We start from the raw sequence: 20,276 nt of genomic DNA on the forward strand, positions 1-20,276 counted from the left end.
CATTGTAATCTTTGATTATTACATTCGACAAGCAAAGATCCAATCCAAAGAATATGTAAAAGTAAAGATATTTCATATTTGACGTTTGTGCGTATATAAGTATTGCTATTTGTAATTTTGTTTTGTATTTGCTTGTCTTGTCAAAACTCAAAGGGTATCCGTCATAAATTAAATCAAGAGGAAGTAGGAACATATTTTGGATTAAATAAACGACAGTTATTTTAATTACCTACATTAATTATTAATCAATATCCCCATCCATACTTCCAATTGTGAAAGGAAAAGCGAAAGTTAGTCTGTCTGTCTGTTTTCACGGACTTGGACCCACTTGGACTGGACCACTGAATTGATCTAAACGAATTTTGGCAGAGTGTAAACTGTAAAACGTAGTGATTTGGTAGAGTGATAAATGGGAACCTGATGCCTGGAGCAGAACAAATGCTACTTTTTATCCCGAAATAATCTGTACCTGTCCTGCGGGATTTATAAAAACGGATATTCACGCAGACGGAGTAGACTTCATAATATAAGTGATTACAAAACTTAAGGGGTTTTATTTAACTTTACTTGATTTCAGATATCAGTCTGTGTGAAAATCAATAACTTGCACATCCAAAATAAGCAGTGAACAAGCTAAACAATGGGAAGGCGTAAAAAAAAACCACACTGGAACCGCAACGCTAACCCAGGTATTGAAACTGATGACAGCAGACCTGGTTACATACCATATCAAAATTTCAACAACAAATTCAGTTACAATGCAGATTTTCAACCCTATAATAGCAGTTATTGTAACAATTTGTCAACCAATACCAGTCAATATCACAACAACTTTAACCAAAGCTTTCAACCACATAATAATAATACATATCTTGACTTCAGTGGACAGAATATTTCTTCGAGCAGAGACTTCAATCCAAGATTTCCGAGAAATCTTAATCAACGAAACTTTCAGAGAAATGTACCACAAAACAGTAACAGCAAAGCCAGAAACTTTAATAGAAAAACACCACGACCTACCAATAATAATCCAAATGCTCAAAGAAATATGCCACAAAATGGAAAATATAATAAAATCCATTTTCAAAGAAGTACTATATGTAACTATGATGCTGGATGTGATGACAGTAATATTCAAAATTTTGCACAAAGTTCAAATTATGATGAGATGAATACCCAAAGTAATAATGACCATGATATTGACATTCAAATGAACACTCAAACTCCAAATTACGAAGACACAGATGTCCAAATGAACACACAAAATCCATATTACGAAGACACAGATGTTCAAATGAACACACAAAATCCAAATTATAGTGGGACAAGTATACCATTTTATAGGATCAATAAAAAATTTAACCCACAGTTGGGTAATCCAAAAACTGGTTACAGGAGAAACAGAGGAAGGAAAAATATGAGTTTTGTTGCAAGATATAACTGTGAAACTGATATTTTCAATGAAAAAGGTTATATAATAAGAGAGACTTTATATCGTGATCCCAGTTTATTTTATGGTAACGATGGCAGGTAAATATGTTTATTTAATCTTAAAATATAAACTAATACTCCCTTTTTCCGCTTGTGTTGTTCTCCCTGCCTTTCACCCGACTCCAAGAAGTGTTATGTTTTTCACTAGTATCTTGTATGTATGTAATATTCGTTATTACCTCATGTCTTCTAAACTGCTGAACAGATTTACGTGAGTAAGATATTGTTAGATTCGTCTTAATAACCCAAGTGTTTTTAGATAGGTAAAGTTAAAAAAAACTAACATTATGACTGAGACTCTATAGACTTGAGGTAAAAAAAGTTTTTTTTTTAATTTTGTGGTATGGGTATCAAGCGCTAATCAAGAGGATTTCAAAATGGTATATCATGGTCATATTAATAAAACTTACAATTAGAAAAACGTTATATGTATATTAATTGCTATACAAAATACGCTAGGTGGATGACTATAGTCTGGTAAGTTCGTTGATATGTGGGCTGAAATAGTGCGTGCGGGGATGTGAGATGCATTAGTCGTGGGCTTGTCATTCATCGCTACACGCCCCCCGGCCCGCGCGGACCATCAGCAGTGTTACGAACTAAGTTGACACATACTTTAAATTTGTTCTTATTTTTAAATATCTTTTCAGTGATGATGAGAAACAAAGTTTAAGCAATGAAACATCTGATGAAACGTCATACTGGCAAAAATGTGTAGATGCACACAAACCAGAAACACCTGTTATGACACAAAGTAGTAATGTTTCCAAGAGAAATCAGAATCATGTGGAAAAGACTTTAAATAGTATGCTTGCAAAACCTGTAGAAATGAGTAAAGGAAAAAGGTATGTTTGTCCATGACTTTTTAATAAATAAATAAATATAAATGGATTTTTCATTCATTTCATAAATACATGTATAATATTTAAACACACTGAACAACATGACTTCCAATATACAAAACATAACACAAATATTTTCCAGCGCACGCTGCCTAACAAAGAACTAAGCTCAAGTCATCAAATACCCTCATATTTATACCATCTCTGTTGCAACAACTTTGTACAAATACCTCCTTTTTATAATAATATAAAAAAAATATGTCAATACCAACCATACTCGAGGAATATGTAGCATTGTAGTATTGTATTGTAGTAGTTTTGTATTGTATTGTGTTGTAGTAGTTTGAACATGTTTTAGTTTACTACAAAAGATGGGTTGGACGGGAGGTGGGCTCGGTAAAGATGGTGATGGGATTGTTGAACCTATAGCCCCCAAAGCTACTTATGTAAGTATTTTAACTTAATTTGATATAAAATATTTTTAACAAAAAAATTCAACCTACTTCAAAATCACAAAAATAAACTAAAAAGGGAAAAATAACATCGTATGTGCTGCGCCATACGCCACTGGTTTGGACCGCTTTCAAAGAGATCAGAAGGTAGCACATACCTCGTAATATGTTATTCTTCTTTTTTTATTTTAGGTTTTTAGGTCCCATTTATCATAATACCAAGATTTATTTTGATTGGTTCAGCCAGTTCAGCAGATTATGCGTCCTTTTATTATAAGAGGTCAATGGGAATATCTTGTTAATTAATTAATTTGATTTAAATGTATTTTTTTACAGGCTGTTAATACTCTAGGCTTGGGTCATGTGCCTGTACAATCCGTACCCACTCAAAAAAGACAAAAGAAACTGCTGGTATTTGCGGAGATGAAAAATAAAAAATTAAAACACCCCGAGTTTCAGTGCAACTTTTATACGAATGTGCTGCAATACATTTTGGAGTTTGTCAAGAACGACCGGGAGAACAAACTGGAGTTTGAGCCGCGGTTGCGGAAAATTGAAAGGAAAAGGATACACCTGCTCGTTGAGATGTTAAGGTTGGTATTTAAAACAAACATTATAGACCAGTCATTTCAGTTTACTAGATTGAAAAAAAAATTTTTTTCCTCAATTCTAAGGTCTTCTCTAGGTAACTCAATTCAACCTGTATGTTTTTTTTTTCTTTTTTAATGTTTGCTACTTTAAATGTTTTAATAGTCTAGTCATTATAGTAAGTTTACCTCGGAATTACTAAGCTGTAAGTCTGTAAATACTTGTATATATAGAAAAGCGCAAAAAAACCTATTTTTGTGACCTTTGATCTTGAACTTTAGTTGCGCACACCATATGTAGGTTTTGAGACAACTTTTAGGGTGTCAATGTACAAGTATTTACAGACTTACAGCTTGTTAATTCCGTGTTGTGAAAGGGGGCTAGACGAAAAAAATTAAGACCAAAAGTTGTAACGACACTTTTCACCCGACTGCGTAAGACGGAGGGTAGTGTTTTGGCTATAGTTGTAAGCCGTGACTTGAAGACAGCTGGTGAGTCTCACGGTAGCGACGATACATATAGCGATTGCGATAGCGAACTTCGTTCAATCCGGGTATACCTTGAAACAAGTTTTTTTTTTTAAATTAAAAATCAGGGTATATATCACTATTAATTTTAAGCCTAATATAAATTTAATAATTTTAAAATGGTGTTTTCCTTTTTCAGGGAGAGTGACTCTTTGGATGACTTCTACAGTTTTGATAATTTGAAGGACAATCATGTGAAGCTAGTACAGGACATATGGGTGCATAATTGCTACGATCTGTGGACTGAAAGCGAGAACAAATCAGCAAGGAGAGAACGGTACTTCTTTCTACACAACTAGCCGACGCCCGCGACTTCGTCCGCGTGAAACTCGATGTAAACTTTCAACTACCCCTAGCCTACGCCTACCCCTACCCTACTTTTCTGGTTGATTTTTGAATTTTACACCTTGTGTCCGCAAAACCCAAATATCTTACGGAACCCTATTTTTTTTCCAAAATTAAATTTAGCCTATGTTACTTGTGGATAATGTAGCTTTCAAATGGTGAAAGAATTTTTAAAATCGGTCCAGTAGTTTTTGAGCCTATTCATTACAAACAAACAAACAAACAAACAAAGTTTTCCTCTTTAAAATATTTGTATAGATTAGTGGGCCCCTCGTGGTATCACCCGCGTAGTTCCCGTTCCCGTGGGAATACAGGGATATGACGTTTGCAAATATGGCATTCTAGGGATAAAAGAATTTTCAAAATGAGTCCAAAGATCTAGAGATTACCCCCTGCGACACCACAAACTTTACCTCTTTATAGTATTTGTAGATACGTGGACCCCTCACTGTTTCAGTTGTGGAAATCCCGTTCCGTATATAAAACATAATATTCTATTATTCGCTGTTAATTTATAGATTTTCATTGGTGGAAAAAAAACATTTGGTGCTACAAACATAAAATAAAATATTTGGTCTTTATTTTTTCATTAACAGTCCCCTCTCATTCTGAGAGGAGATTCGTGCTCAGCAGTGAGCATATTGACATAATCTATCTAAGAGTAGAAATTACTTACAAATAAATAATTCGAATACATACACGCAGACGGCCGCGGTTTCATTCGCTTAAATCTCTTTCCTAAACTTTATTTAAACTTTTTAAATAAAAGTCAAAACTTGATTGAATGAGAACAGCTTACGAGTATGTTCATTTTGAATCGTCGTAAACATTACTATTTTTCACATTATTAAAAAAAAAGTAATGGTTATACGTTAAGTCTAACTATAAGAATCACCAATAAACCCATCCAGTTTACATTTTTTTGTTATCACCATCACAATATTGTCTGAACTAAATTCAGTCATATAGTAATTATTTCTAAGCTTTTTGACAGATTGACCCAAATGGAAGAAATATATCCTATAAGAAATATATAACATATCCTAGTACTCCTATAAGGTAATAATTATAATATGATTGGCGATTATTTTTCAGTTGCCTTGGCCTATACAAGGAAGCACCTGCGCACGTCTATTTAGTAACGCCCGAGAATTTGAATGGAAACGACGAACAGACAGATATAAATGACGAGGACCCCAATATTGCCAATTTCAATTTAGAAAAGGATTCTGATTATGATGATTCTAATACTGATGAAGAGGAAGATATTAAAAAGGATGTTCAAAACATTAATGGTAAAGGGAAATTATGTCATCGTAATGATGTTAAAAAAAAACAAAACGCAAAAGAAAAGCAACTAAATGATAAAATAGACAATGATGGAGTTGATATAAAAAAAGAAAATGATACCAAAAATACATTGAATGTTGAACAAAATGACAAATCGGTGAAATTGGAAGTCCCGTGTAGTGAAAATGAAGAAAAAAATATTCAAGACATTTCAGTTAAAGAAGAAAATGTAGTTAAAGAAGTTAGCAATAAGAATAATGATGAGAAATCAGATGTTTGTAGCGTAGTTAACGAAAACGTGAAAAACGAGCAAAATTTAGAAGACAATGCTAGTAGCAATAAAAATAATGATGGTGAAACAGTTGTTTGTAGTGAAGTTTTTGAAAATGTGAATAATGAACAAGATTTAGAATTAGAAGAAAATCAAAAAGTTGATGTTGGCAATAATTCAAATAATAACAGACAAGATTATATAGAAGTCATAAACAAATCAACTGTAGATATAAATGAACATACCATAAAAATTGAGCAGATAGATATTATGGGTAAAATAGTTGAGTATTTTAAAGAATTCTGTGATGATGAAATATATAAAGAATTTCGATTCCTCGGACCGTTTGATGATGAAGAAGTTGAGAACATAAATATGTTCTTCAATATATGTTTGAAATACGACCACAGTGAATGTAATGTAAAGACTGAATTGATGAAACTGTTTGATGATAATTCACTCACTGTACTAGTGGATAATAATGGAAAAAGTTTGTAAGTTTTTTTTTCTCTACAAGTTAGCCCTTGATGGTAAGTGATGATGCAATCTAAGATGAAAGCGGGCTAACTTGTTAGGAGGAGGATGAAAATGCACACTGCTTAAGGTTTCTACACGACATCGTTCCGGGCTAACTTGTTAGGAGGATGAAAATCCACACTCCTTTCGGTTTCTACACGACATCGTACCGGAACTCTAAATCGCTTGGCGGTACGTCTTTGTCGGTAGGGTGGTAACTAGCCACGGCAGAAGCCTCCCACCAGCCAGACCCGGACCAATTAAGATAACCTCAATCGGCCCAGCCGGGAATCGAACTCAGGACCTCCGTCTTGTAAATCCACCGCGCATACCACTGCGCCACGGCGGCTGTCAAATAATAGTATTATTAGGAAAATTTACTATGGCATTATTTTTCAAATCCCACCTGCCGCATACTGCACTAGTGGTGTGGGAAGTAGGCAGAGAAGTTGTGTGGCCACGTTACTCGTCCTGCCGCATTTCATGCCGCTCGTCCTGCCTAGCGCTAACTTTTTGTCGGTTTTGATTATTTGCAAGTAGAGCAGTGAGTCGATAGTGCGAAATCGTGGCAGCGCGAGCTTCAGTGCAAGAGCATTTTTGTGGTTGTGGCCTTAGAAATAATTATATTTTTAACCGATTTCAAAAAAAGGAGGAGTTTCTCATTTCGACGCCTATGTATTTTTTTTATATCATAAAAAAGAAAGTCGATGTAAACTTTCAACTACCCCTACCCTAGCCCCACCCTACCCTAACCCTACCCTAACAGTACCCTACCCCTACCCTACCACTAATTTCCTTTGCTATAAACCTCACATAGCCCGAGACCTTTGCAACGAATGCACAACCATGGCAATCGGTTTGTGCGTTCTGGAGTTGTAGCGTCAGGAAGGAAAACCCGACTTATTTTTATATAGTACATTTTGTCATTTATTAACCAAATTGAAATTTTTTTTTCTTTTCAGCATAAAAAAAGGAACCAATAATCAAGAGTTACCAAATGAGGACGATGAAGATGTTATCTGTATGGATTAATAATAATCAAATTAGTACATAATTGATGTATTTACTTAATAATTAATTTATAATTAGGTATTTATTGTTGGATGTAAATAGTAAAATTTATTGTAAGTTATGGTTTAACAGTACAATAAAAACCTTACAATAACAATAAATAATACAAAAGTTAAAGGAGAATGTCTACCGGCCCATACAACGTCTCGTAACCCAGGTATACCCCGTATAAAAGTGTATGGAGATGATAATATGATGTGATAAATAAATAAAGATCTGATTAAATAATTGGATTAATAAAAGTATGTTTCTTGAAGAAAAATACAATACTTTTTATCACTCTTCTAGGTCAAAATTTGAAGATGTGTTTTTTTCTGTTACCAACAAGCTAACAAACAAGAAAACAAACAAACAAATCATGAGTCTTTAAAAAATATCGTGAAACCCAGGCTGTATGATCAACGATCTTGGCTTGACCCGTTGTGGACAAATTAATAATGAAATCATCACTATCAACCCATATTCGGCTCACTGCTGAGCTCGAGTCTCCTCTCAGAATGAGGGAGATTAGGCCAATATTCCACCACGCTAGCCAAATGTGGATTGGCAGACTTCACACACGCGGAGAATTGAGAAATTCTCAGCCAGACCTGTACCAATTAAGAAAACCTGAATCGGCCCAGTCGGGGATCGAACTCAAGACGTTCGTCTTGTAGTCATAAATCAAAAACTATATAATATAATCACTTCGTTGTACGCGTACACGAGCTGTGTTTCTTTTCTTAATTCTCTAAGTCTGCCAATTCGCATTGGACCAGCGTGGTCTAAGGCCTAACCCCTCTCATTCTGAGGAGACTCGTGCTCAACAGTGAGCTGAATATGGGTTGTTAACGGATGATGAATGAACCATTGAATTTGCCTGTATCTCTCTGTCTTTAGTATGTAGTTAGGCAGAGATACAACGTGACTATGAGACATTAGACATTTTTTAACAGAAACAACACTAAGAGTTCAGTCCATTTATTATTTATATACCTACTTACAACATGTTACAGAAGTAAACCTTATTATTATAATAATTATATTTACTTAATCTATATCTACCGAATTAATTATTAAAGGGTAAAGTTTTGGTACATAGTGTACTTCATGGCAACCCTTCACTTGAGACATTTGAAGGTTCAAATTAAATAGTGTGTTTCGAAGGGTTGCCACGAAGCTAAGTGACTGGCGACTGGGTATAAAATTTCTCATATTATGCCGAGGAAAACATGAAAAAATTACATTTTATACATAGACGGTTTAGGGTCTGGATCCTCAGAACCCATACAAACAAGTTTGGACAGACAGACAGTGTGAGTTTAGCTATTTTTCAATAGTAAAAGTGATATGAAAGCTAAAATTCTAAAATCAATTAAAAAAATTATAATTTATATTCTCTCTTTTATTTTATCTATATATACATACACCTTTATCAATTTTAAACTACTAAAAATTTAGGATAAATCCAGCACTGTTGTTGCGGCCCACAGGGGTGGATTTAAGTACCCAAGCAACAGGAAGTCAGGACCCAGGGCTCCAAACTGAGTAATACATTCCCCAATTTTCCCAAAATTCATGCAACAGTTTAAGAAAAGCTTAATAAGGTGTTGGACAAAGCATTTCTATTACAAAGGTTATTGACTAAAATTACTATTTTAACAGATGATTTAACATTCTACATAGCAATAAACTCTTGAGCAAATACCAATTATTTTGGAATTAATATTATTTATTATGAAGACTAAATTACAGATTACACTATGGGCTATAGACTACGTACAAAATTATCTATAATTTTACCTTTAATGTACCAGACAGTTCAGCTTTTAGCACTTTTGTTTATAATTGTACCACTGCAGACAAATGTCATTTTGTTTCAACTTAATTGACAGAGTTCATACCTAAAGTTAGTTCACCGAGCTAGGAGCTCTATTTAGTTCCTAGCCCGCTTACGCCGCTATATGTCGAATCTTTCGAAAGCCAACGACCTGCCCTCCTCCTCATACTCTTCCCTTGTAAGACAGAAGGAGTAAAAATCCGGATCACGGAACATCATTTTACCACCTTCCCAAGCATAAGTTACTGGATTATCCCCCAAAGTTACATTAACATCGAAATGATCCAATGCTAACGATCTCACTTCGTTAAAAGTCCTGTCTCTAAATCCCTTAAACAATGTGTTGCCACCGCACAAAACTATATTCTCCAGTAAACTCTCCATATTTTCTTCAGGGCACGCTTCTATTGAATTCATTATAGCCTCCGATATACCCATCTGTGGTATGCCAACATCTGATGGACGAAATATTAGTTCCGGTATGGAGAACCGTTCGTTGTTGAGACGCAGGGTCTGCTGTTCCAAATCCTCGTCAGGTTTGACAACATCCCGGAGGTAACCTCTTCGTAATGTTGTATAGTCAGGGAGTACATAGTCTTTAACTATTGTGTTGTTTGGGCCTGAAAGTAATTTCACGATTCAATTTAAAATGCAACATAAACACCTGTTTCTATCATAACTAGCTGCTTTTTACTTTTTGCTTTTTACTAGCTGACGCCGCGCGGTTTTACCCGCTTGGTTCCCGTTCCCTTAGGAATACAGGGATTATATATAGACTATAGCCTTCCTCAATTAATGGTCTAACACTGAAAGAATTTTTCAACTCGAATCAGTAGTTCCTAAGATTAGCGCATTCAACAAAACAAACAAACAAACTCTTCAGCTTTATAATATTAAGTTAGATCAATCAATCAAGTTAGATCAGTGGCATTAACAATTAAGAAGCTTAAGTGGAAGTGGACAGGATACTTATAAGTGGGATAAAAGAGATAAGTGGTCCAGGGAAGTTATAAGAGTGGTATCCCAGGACAGGAAAAAGGAAAAGAGGTTGCCCCTGCCAAAGATGGGAGGATGATCTCAGACAGAGAGCAAGAGTCACCTGGAGAAAGAAAGCAAGGGGCAGAGGTTTATGGAAGTGTCCCGAGAAGGCCTATGATCAATTTTGACAGCCACCGTGGCACAGTCGATTTACAATTTAGAGGTCCTGGTCTTTTTTCTTAATTGGTCCAGGTCTGGCTGTTGGGATGCTTCAGCGGTGGCTAGTTACCACCCTACCGGCAAAGATGTACTGCCAAGAGATTTATCATTCCGGTACAAAGTTGTGTAGAAACCGAAAGGGTGTGGATTTTTTATCATCTTAACAAGTTTTGAACATCATCACTTGCCATCAGGTGAGATTGTAGTCAAGGGCTAACTTGTAAAGAATAAACAAAAAGGCTGAAGAACAATTAGTTTTTTTTTCTCTTGTTCCTTTGTCTTTTGGAGATCAGTCTCTGAACCATAATCCAATCAAATGGCTTTTTTGAAGAACAATTAGTGTCAATGATATATTGCAATAATAATAATAAGTAACTTTAATTTTAAGTATTCGAATGATTATTATCACCATTATCTTAAGCTTAATATTATTACCTGACGTTTTGAAAGAGCTTGTAAACCAAGCCTATTTGAAATAAATGAATTTTGACTTTTGAATATTATGTACTTTTATAAAGTAGATAGACCAATTAATTATTGCACACATACAATGATGTGCAAGAAACAAAGCAAACTATACTTATGTAAATTTTTTTTTTTTTTTTTCTCCTTTCTCTTATACTGTTACTCGGCAATCTGTCATTCGACATTGAGCCGTTCGTCTGTTGGTTAGAGGTTATGGGTCATCAGAAGGAGTAAGTCCATTAACAAATCTCCTATTATGCTGTATTCTAGCTATTTTTCTTGGCTAGATTTTGAACACTGTTGCGTTTCAGTCTGCAAAAAAGCAGGCTGCCGTCTCCTTCTAGATTGTTTGCCAAGTCATTGACATGCATTGCTAGTCGCTCCTGATATTTGATACTGTAGCACTGTATTTCCTGTCTGACTGTCTTAACATTAAGATCACTTTGGATATTCTTGTTACTTATGTATGGCGGGATGTTAAAAAGACATCTTTTATTATCATCATTACTTATGTAAATAAGTACCTTTCTGTTTAGCTATTTCCATGTCAGCCATGAAGTCCTGTGAGACAAAACAAGAATCCTCCTTCACCTGGTTGATGACGTAGCTCTCTTCCATCACATTCAGTTGTCTGTACGACAGGATCTCCTTCAGGTGGTTGGTCAGCACTTTACCACCTACATCTATTCGCCTTATACCCGTTTTATATTTTTTACCTAGAACATCAATGTTTCTTTAATATAAATATTACAATATTCCTTACAAGAAAAGAAAGACTGGCATTTTTTACACTTTATCACAAAAATGTGTGTTTTTATTAACTAGGAACCATTAATATAGTCTTGTAGCATTATGCAGAGTTGGGGCCATTTTTAGGTTATGCCTCACATTGCAGGGTAATGTTGTAGGTGCTTGGAGATATTGTGTTGTGTGGCATAATGTTGAAATAAACTCATTTTTCTTTCTTTCTTTTCTTTTTTATAATAGATTGTTATATATAAGGTTTTCATCTTATAAAAAAGAAGAATAATAACACCTCAGCTAAGGATAATATGGCTCACTTATAAGATATTTATGTTTTGTCATCTGTTAAGATATATTCTCAAGAATATAGGGATTAAAGTTGGTTTTCTTAACGTTTTATTGGACATTGCAATGACATTAGGTATGTAGTATTGATTTATTAGCTATTTTTTATTTTTTACAAGTTAGCCCTCGACTATAATCTCACTTGATGGTAAGTGATGATACAATCTAAGATGAAAGCGGGCTAACTTGTTAGGCGGAGGATGAAAATCCACATCTTATTTGGTTTCTACACATCATACCAGAATGCCAATCGCTTGGCGGTATGCCTTTGACTGTATGGTGGTCACTAGTCACGGCCGATGTGTCCCACCAGCCAGATAATATTTGTATAATTGTCTGTACATTACCTTTTATATATGGAACAATATAAGTAAAACTGTAGCCGGAGTCAACCACCACTGTGCACTCATTGTTATGCGTCTTCCTATAGTGGTATTCAGCTAAATCTGTCGCATTGACGCGTAATATAGTCTGACATTCGTACTCCTCGAAGAAAATTTCCGTCATAGCCTCTTGGACTGAGGAAAAATTGAAAATAGGTTCAGTTACTATCAATGGGGTTTCACTCAAGTTTACAGGACAGCATTCCTTGCTAAATATGAAGTCCCAGATCGTTTTTTGTGAGTCCCAGTTGGTTAAGAAACCTTTTTGGAACGGCAGAATGTAAAACAGACCGGAAGCATCACGACATTCGTCTATTTGTGATCCTATGAAAGGACGCCGTCTTTCGGACTTTGCTTTCATTATACAGTTTGGCACTACCTTCGGTTCGCCGTTAGAGAAGCCCACTTTGGCTGTATAGGCTCCGTTGTCCAATATATAACAAGTTGTTTCACTCATTTTTCACTGTGTGCACAGTGCAGGGTACCGGCGTAATTTTATGATTTTTTCGCTGTGGTTATATAGGTTATTATGAATTGTACTTGCTAATGAAGGTGTCCCGTACTTCAATTGCTTGGTTTGGGTTTCAGCCCGAAGAGTTTGAATCAAATCCGTGCGTTTTATTTAATTTTTAATGAACAAAAATAAATATTATTTTGACACCGAAACAATCATCACCACAGACGACAAATGAAGATCATTGAAGATCATCACTTGATCTTGATCACTGACACTGACAGTGACAAGACCACAGATTAATAGATACTACGTGTACGTAGACAAGACAAACAAATGGCAACAGACGACAAATGCAAATGACAAGGGCAAAGAACTTACAAAAATGACTTATTGTATTCCAGAGGGAAAAGGTATTTTTTTTATTTAGTTTTTGTTTAGTATTTTAGTCGAGTATGAACAATTTTTGGGCGGTAAATCCAAAAATTATTCGTCGTCGTCGTTATCAACCCATATTCGGCTCACTGCTGAGCTCGAGTCTCCTCTGAGAATGAGAGGGGTTAGGTCAATAGTCACGCAATCATCACGCTGGCCCAATGTGGATTGGCAGACTTCACACATGCAGAGAATTAAGAAAATTCTCTGGGATGCAGGTTTCCTTACGATGTTTTCCTTTACCGTTTGAGATACGTGATATTTCTTAAAATACACACAACTGAAAAGTCGGAGGTGTATGCCCCGGACCAGATCCGAATCCACACCCTCCGGAATCGGAGGCAGAGGTCATATCCGCTGGGCTATCACGGCTTTCACTTGTTCAAAATTGTTCGTACTTGACTAAAACACTAAAGTAGTCCGAACTAGGCATTAATTCTGGTTCTAGTCATTTTGAATCTTTGAATGGTCGAAGTTTTGAACAAAATACTGGTTTTTACTTCAAATCCAGTTTGTAGTGAAACCTATAAATTATGCCATTTTTCCTGAATTTCATTTAATCTGTTGTTTTTAACTTTTAATCCAAATATAACTCACATACGCCATAAGAAAAATTCGTTCACAATACTTATCATCATAATATTCATTTAGCATAATTTATTAAGCGATAGGAAACGGGACAAATACTAGGGGTTCCCTGACGTCGTAAGTATCGTTAATTAAGGTAATTTGGTATTTGCACGCTGATATATCAGTAAATTGTGATGGAATTTTTATCTATAGTGTAAGAACCATTGTAACCCACAGTTTCAGCAAATAAATTATTATTATTATTATTATTATTATTATGTTTTTACGAAACGGTGAGATGGACTGTATAATTGGTGACGATATGTTGGTTATTAAAGAAAACAATCTACCCTACAAAGTTTCAATATAAATTAATGGTAGAATCCTTGGAATATATATTTTTTGGGTAGAATTCTCTTGCTCTACAGACCAGGGTTGTTACTTTTTGTTGAAAAATTATAAGAAACATGTGAGTCTCGGAACGATCAACAAGAGTAATAACTTGAAAATGTTGCTGTATGAGTGGGAGAAAGGGAAGCCAGACAGAGTGCCGCCGTAACGCGTTACGTTATCAAGCGGTTTACCCTCCTATAAGAAGTTATCACTTCAATAATTTTAAAAGTTAACATCATGTTTACTTTGCTACTCATTTACAGCTATTTTTAACTAAATGAATATGAATTAAACAACATACAATTACATTATGGATTTAATTTTTAATTTACACTTTGCTAGCTTAAACCTAAAACAGCACATTATATGTGATAGATTACCTGTAATAATAAAAAAGGTAAAAATTAATTATTGAAATTAATTTTTTTAGCTTTATGTTCTCTGAAGGACACCATAATATTATAAACAACAGATGCTTTTGATATTATCTATTTTGTCAAAATATGATTAACAGAAATGAACACACTTATGGAAAATAAATACATATACATATAGGCTTAAAATCATATACCTTCCTTATTTGAGTAAAAAAAAGTAATGGCTTCAACAATATATCATATCCCATACATCAACATCATTAACAAACTCTATTTGGCTCACTGTTGAGCACGAGTCTCTTCTAACAATGAGAGGGGTTAGGCTGTAGTCCACCACACTGGCCCAATGCAGACTTTACACACATAGAGAATTAAGAAAATTCTCAGGTTTCCTCTTAAGATGTATTTTCCTTCACCCTATGAAACATGTGATATTTGTTTTCTTAAAATGCACATATCTGTAAAGTCCATGGTCTGAACTGGATTCGAACCTATGCCCTATGAATCAAAGGCAGACATTATATCCACTGGGCTATCATAACTCATACAGCAAGATATATTGCTGACCAATAGCTGTAATATTGCATGTCTTCGCAGTAATATTGCATGTCCTCGCATCAATGCCACAAAAGACTGTGACATTTCTCTTTTTCTCAGTTTGAGATATATAAGTATGGTTATGCATTTTAGGCTTACATTGATGACTAAGACTAATTTAAGTACACTACACTTATTTTAGTATGTAAAAACTGCATTACTTCTTGAGGAGTTGATGGCGGGTGACCAGGAATGGTATAGACAATCCAGAGCCGATGAATACAATGAACAATCCTGTCAGCTTGTAGCGGTTGCTCAAATCGAACGGCAGGTTCTGAAATCATCAACCACAAAATGATTACACCTACAGGTAAAGTTTATGTGAAAGTAAATATATATCTCAATTTCTACATAAATTAGCACACACCCCACAGTTTCATCTGCATAGTTCTTGTTCCTGTGAGAATGATAGCTAAAATATAGCCTATGTTTACCAGAGATAATGAAGGATTCAAATAGAGAAAGAATTTTTCAAATTGGTCCAATAGTTTCACATCCTATAAATTATAGTTACAAACAAATAATGAAATCTTTTCTTTTTTTAATAGATATATGTATGGAAATAAATAATCAGGTTAGTTCAACATTTATACCTCTAGAAAGGCTGAATAGATTTGGATGAAATTTGGGACATACATAGATTATAGACTGGAAAAGCATAGACATTTTTAAACCATTAAGATTGATGCAGAGGAAATTGCAGTTTATGTGGTATTATTTTAAATGTTTTACTTTGGAAATAATATTATCTTAATTAATTATCAATTATATGTATATCATAATTTCAGTTTATCAAAAAAACACTTCAACAATCAATTCCCAAATATCAATTACTTCATCACTTTTCTTTGCAATGGAAGCCTTTGAATATATATAAAAATTGGTCTAATAATTAATAGAGGCTTTTGGCCAGCACTTTGCATAGAGTTTTATGAAATTGAAACATTTTAACCTATACAAAAATATTTATAAAATTATTACCTTTATGTTCAATTCGCACGTTTGTAAGTTGTCGATTTATATAACTACTCTAACTTGTATATTTAATGCTTAAAAACACGTATAAAACATTAAAATCAAGTTAGGATTATGTAATGTTTATATTTGAATTTAGAACTTACCTCTCCGGGAACACCACCGTGGGAGTGGTTCCTAATGAAGTTGGTCATCACATTTCTGCCGAGTTTGTTAGAAGCACGAGCTAATGGCGCCAGCATTTTGATATCTTTTGAGGATTAGATTTTAGAAATGTGAGAAAATTCGATTTTCACTGCAAAGCGAAAATTACTGTGCTCGTTTTTTTTTTTTATTAAAATCTACCAAAACTAATGCTGCGTTCTAGTTTAACTTTTCAAATGTAAATAACGGTAGTTTTAGGAACGCATCCAAATATTTCTGCCAGGAAATAAAACTACCAGTATTTTTATTTAATATTTATTCGTACCAATTTTACAGTTACGTTTTAGTAGATAACTTTCAAAACATTACACTATTTATTATATCACAAGAAGTATTTCCTTCACAATCTGAAACAAAATCAAAATTATCATTTCAATAAAATTAAAAAAAAAAACTTTATTGCTAAGGGTAAATCCCCCAAACATTCAAAATATAAAATATACCTCGCTGTCGCTACTGTGAGTATGCGAATGTTGTGTGAGCATAACTAGCCGAAAATTATTCTGTTTAATTAATGGAAATCTACTTAAGGAAAATGCCCTCCAATTTAAGGAAGTTTGTCATTTAATACCTATAGTATAGTTTCATAAAAACTCGGTAACTGTATAATATTAAGACCTCGAATCTCGATGACTTTGATAATACTTAGTAGAACTTAGTCCTTGTAAAAATCGATGTAACCTATCTCATACCTTCTATTTATATTGTTGAATGCTATAGATATAATTTTGTACACTAATCGGTTCAACCCTTTGAGCATAGTGCGATGACCAAAGGTCTATTTCCCAAGAGAAACCTATGCTAATATTATAAAGAGTTAAAGTTTGTGTAGTTGTAGGGGGTAATCTCTGGATTTACGGGACCGATTTGGAAAATTCTTTTGCCAATAGAAAGCTACGCGGGGCGTCATACAGCGGCATTTCTGCGTCTTTAGAAATTTTATATTATCTCCGAAACTATTTAATATACTGTAAAGGGCAAATCTTATCTCTTTACTATCCTTGTGATTATTAATAATTTATTTTGATAAGGATTTAAGTTTAGTTGTATAAATGATGACGAAAACCTAAGTATAAAAATTAATAATTTTTAAATACAAAAGGTGCACACAATGCTACATCAGCTAATATATAGAAGATAGATATATGGTGTTGTTGACTTTTTTGTAGAACTTTTAAAAGTTCTTAACGGTTAATGGAAAAAATATAAAACGCTATAGTTGCCCTTCGATTTTTGAAAGTTCCCCTGAATTTCTCCAGGATCCCATTATCAGATCGGAGAAACGGTGACAATGGGACCACCTCAGGAGTATACCCTTTCAAACAAAAAATAATTATTCAAATCGGTCCAGGCGTCTTCGAGTAATCAGGTAACATACAAAAAAAAAACATACAAACGAATTGGTAACCTCCTCCTTTTTCGAAGTCGGTTAAAAACTGTGATAACTCTGTTTCTATATATGATACTAATATAAAATAACGTAGCAATCTACTGGTGCAACAATTTTTGAAATTGGATTAGTAGTTCTATTTTTTTTAAATTGGATCAGTAGTTCCAAAGATTACCCCTTACAATGAATGTTATAAACTTCACCTTTTTATAATATTAGTATAGATTAGTGGAATATTTATTACATAATAAAACATGTAAAAATATAAATAGAAGGGGGTGAATTCGGGGTTAAAAGTTTACATTCATTTCCATCCACGCGGATGAAGTCGCGGGCGTCTGCTAGTCTATAAAATTTACCCTAAGGCCTAAACAAATAAAGCCGAATGCATTTAAGTACTCTCGAGATAAAGTAGGTAAGCTTTGGTTTGGATTAGACTTGAAACATAATACTTATTCTTCAAAGAACTCTAACGAATAAGCTCCAATAAAGAAGGAGCTAAGGCTTAGAATAAATTTTACCCCTTGAACTTAAATAAATAATGTCGGAAAATTATCCAGTATGATAACAACCAAATTCAAATGTTGAAAATCATAAAATCATTGAAAACACAATTGTTCGGTGAACACGTTACCTACCTGTGCTCAAAAACAAACAATATAAACGTAAACAGTCTATTGTTCTTAAGTTACCTTTTCAATTGTAAACCTTGTATTGTGTCACATAAAGTACAATATTCTAGAAACTAAATTAAATGCACATCCATATCATGTAATGAAGTAACATATGATTATGAGCTTAAAACACAATGTCTTAAAGACTAAATTTTAAAGTCTAAACTACATGCACTGACGAAGGAAATAGAATATGTCAACATAAAGAACGGATTTTAGTTTACCATTCGTTAAAGGTATTTACTTATTGCAATATGCTATTTGCAGTGGGTACATATTATTCGTTTTTCTGAAATCTTTCAATGTCGTATTGTCACTGTATATGGATATATCACACATTGAGAAGTCATCCTTAAAACGACAGTACTGGGAAAAATTGTAGCTTTTAGGCACAAGAGCGCGTGGCATGTAATCACAAATACGACGGACCGCCGATCAAAACCACGATTCCACGATTGTGGAATGGTGGGTTATAAAATATTAAAATATAAAAAAGTATAGCTTGCCATCATTCCTAATCTGACTACAATCAGCACTCTCTCTAGACTCAAGAGTGTGATAACAAAGTAGAGCTTTACATTATTTCCTTTCGTATTAATACATATTTGTATGTAAAGGAAATCTTTACTAAATTGATTCCTTGTAGTTTGAGGATCTATCTAAGTATTCTATGCTTCATACGCCCGTCACAATATACTCTCTCCTACAGTTTGTTTAATTTACGATGTTTACAACCATCATAGTGAAGCCGGAAGCGCGAATCTATTTCCCACTTTTTGTTTCGTCGAGCTTTTTATTATTTCTATGTAATATGTTGTAAAAGTAATTAATTATAGAACTTACCACATTACTTCTTCTTCATTTGATACATAAGGACGATATATGGCAAGCTAAAACCAGTTGTCGTGAACCAGAAGAAGTTCCATGTCAACCGGTACCTGTTTTTGATGCTGAAGGGTAGGGTCTGAAATAGTTTTTGTAGAATATATTAATTTAATGAAACGATGACTACGTAGGTAGGTAATATAATGAAACAATGACTACGTTGGTTGACGTATTCCTTTAAGGAATACGTCAACCGACCTTTTTATAAACTTTATAATTAAATAAGTTTTCGACTATAATAAGAAATAAAAACACCCAAAAACTTTTCATTTGCATTTTATCTCTTATGCAATAACAAACAATTTTAGTAATGAATTACGTAAGTCTGGTAGCAGGGTTTGGTGCTGATTAATCGTTCGTGTACGATTTCACATAGAAACTAGGCAGAGGCTAAACATCAGCTAAACGAGCTTAGGTATTTCTCTATTAGGAGTAGGAAACCACCTTTTATAAGGTCGGATTTTAGAAAATCAAGCCAATATTTTGTACATAAGTTATATAAATTTCGTTTGCCTGATGGTTTTTTTACAGACCCATCATTTTAAAAACCATGGTATTTAAAATATATATAAGGGTGTAGGCATCTACTTAAATTCCTGAGGGCTTAAATTTCCTTGCTGTAAATTGTTAAAGAAATAAACTAATTACGTAATACAAAGTTATCCTCACCTCACATGGCACACCTCCATGAGAACCGTTTCTAATGAAGTTCCTCATCACATTCCTCCCTAGAACAGTGCTTCTTGCTAATGTCCCGTACATTTTTATTAATTTATTGTCAAAACCTCGTGTTGAAAATTTACAAAGTACGCTTCGAAATGGACAGGCAAATGTGAGATTAGATAAGGATATCACCGATTGCCCGTTGTCGATACGTCTGACCGTTTGAGGATAAAGTCAATACTAAAGGATAAAACGTTGTATACTATGATGATTGATGAATTTTGAAATATTTCCATGAGTTCTTTGATCTCTT

At 34.1% G+C, this 20,276-nt stretch overlaps 3 protein-coding genes across 6 annotated transcripts; 1 reads left to right on the forward strand and 2 right to left on the reverse strand.

Moving 5' to 3' along the window:
• Positions 1–115: 115 nt before the first annotated feature.
• Positions 116–8,766, forward strand: LOC112051573 (putative uncharacterized protein DDB_G0282133). 4 transcript variants are annotated; one of them, XM_024090284.2, is made up of 8 exons: positions 131–689; positions 883–1,530; positions 2,142–2,336; positions 2,692–2,779; positions 3,122–3,378; positions 4,040–4,177; positions 5,341–6,300; positions 7,285–8,766. In XM_024090284.2, exons 2-8 carry the CDS (start codon positions 1,049–1,051, stop codon positions 7,352–7,354), a joined length of 2,190 nt encoding a protein of 729 aa, XP_023946052.1. In that variant the 5' UTR covers positions 131–689; positions 883–1,048; the 3' UTR covers positions 7,355–8,766. The 4 variants fall into 4 exon arrangements, with proteins under 4 accessions (XP_052742910.1, XP_023946051.1, XP_023946052.1 ...); XM_024090281.2 differs by having other exon boundaries at positions 136–183; positions 578–1,530; XM_052886950.1 differs by having other exon boundaries at positions 116–1,530.
• Positions 8,338–13,064, reverse strand: LOC112051579 (actin-related protein 6). The gene is made up of 3 exons (XM_024090294.2): positions 12,311–13,064; positions 11,399–11,590; positions 8,338–9,832 (listed from the first exon to the last, which is right to left on the reverse strand). Exons 1-3 carry the CDS (start codon positions 12,801–12,803, stop codon positions 9,333–9,335), a joined length of 1,185 nt encoding a protein of 394 aa, XP_023946062.1. The 5' UTR covers positions 12,804–13,064; the 3' UTR covers positions 8,338–9,332.
• Positions 13,065–15,329: 2,265 nt separating this feature from the next.
• LOC112051604 (cytochrome c oxidase subunit 7C, mitochondrial) lies at positions 15,330–16,489 on the reverse strand. Its single transcript, XM_024090319.2, has 2 exons — positions 16,294–16,489; positions 15,330–15,446 (listed from the first exon to the last, which is right to left on the reverse strand). The coding sequence occupies exons 1-2, from the start codon at positions 16,387–16,389 to the stop codon at positions 15,330–15,332; spliced, it is 213 nt and encodes a 70-aa protein (XP_023946087.1). The 5' UTR covers positions 16,390–16,489.
• Positions 16,490–20,276: the final 3,787 nt, after the last annotated feature.

The sequence above is a fragment of the Bicyclus anynana genome, chromosome 18 (assembly GCF_947172395.1).
Source record: "Bicyclus anynana chromosome 18, ilBicAnyn1.1, whole genome shotgun sequence".
NCBI lineage: Eukaryota > Metazoa > Arthropoda > Insecta > Lepidoptera > Nymphalidae > Bicyclus > Bicyclus anynana.

Excerpts from the sequence above, each read along its gene's own strand:
- LOC112051573 (XM_052886950.1), top strand. The coding sequence starts at position 641 with ATGGGAAGGCGTAAAAAAAAACCACACTGGAACCGCAACGCTAACCCA. Across the intron at positions 3,379-4,039 it reads CTGCTCGTTGAGATGTTAAG|GGAGAGTGACTCTTTGGATG; the intron begins GTTGGTATTTAA and ends TTCCTTTTTCAG. Across the intron at positions 6,301-7,284 it reads GATAATAATGGAAAAAGTTT|CATAAAAAAAGGAACCAATA; the intron begins GTAAGTTTTTTT and ends TTTTCTTTTCAG.
- LOC112051579 (XM_024090294.2), bottom strand. The coding sequence starts at position 12,803 with ATGAGTGAAACAACTTGTTATATATTGGACAACGGAGCCTATACAGCC. Across the intron at positions 11,591-12,310 it reads TATTGTTCCATATATAAAAG|GTAAAAAATATAAAACGGGT; the intron begins GTAATGTACAGA and ends TTGATGTTCTAG. Across the intron at positions 9,833-11,398 it reads GGAAATAGCTAAACAGAAAG|GCCCAAACAACACAATAGTT; the intron begins GTACTTATTTAC and ends AATTACTTTCAG.
- LOC112051604 (XM_024090319.2), bottom strand. The coding sequence starts at position 16,389 with ATGCTGGCGCCATTAGCTCGTGCTTCTAACAAACTCGGCAGAAATGTG. Across the intron at positions 15,447-16,293 it reads ACGGTGGTGTTCCCGGAGAG|AACCTGCCGTTCGATTTGAG; the intron begins GTAAGTTCTAAA and ends TGATGATTTCAG.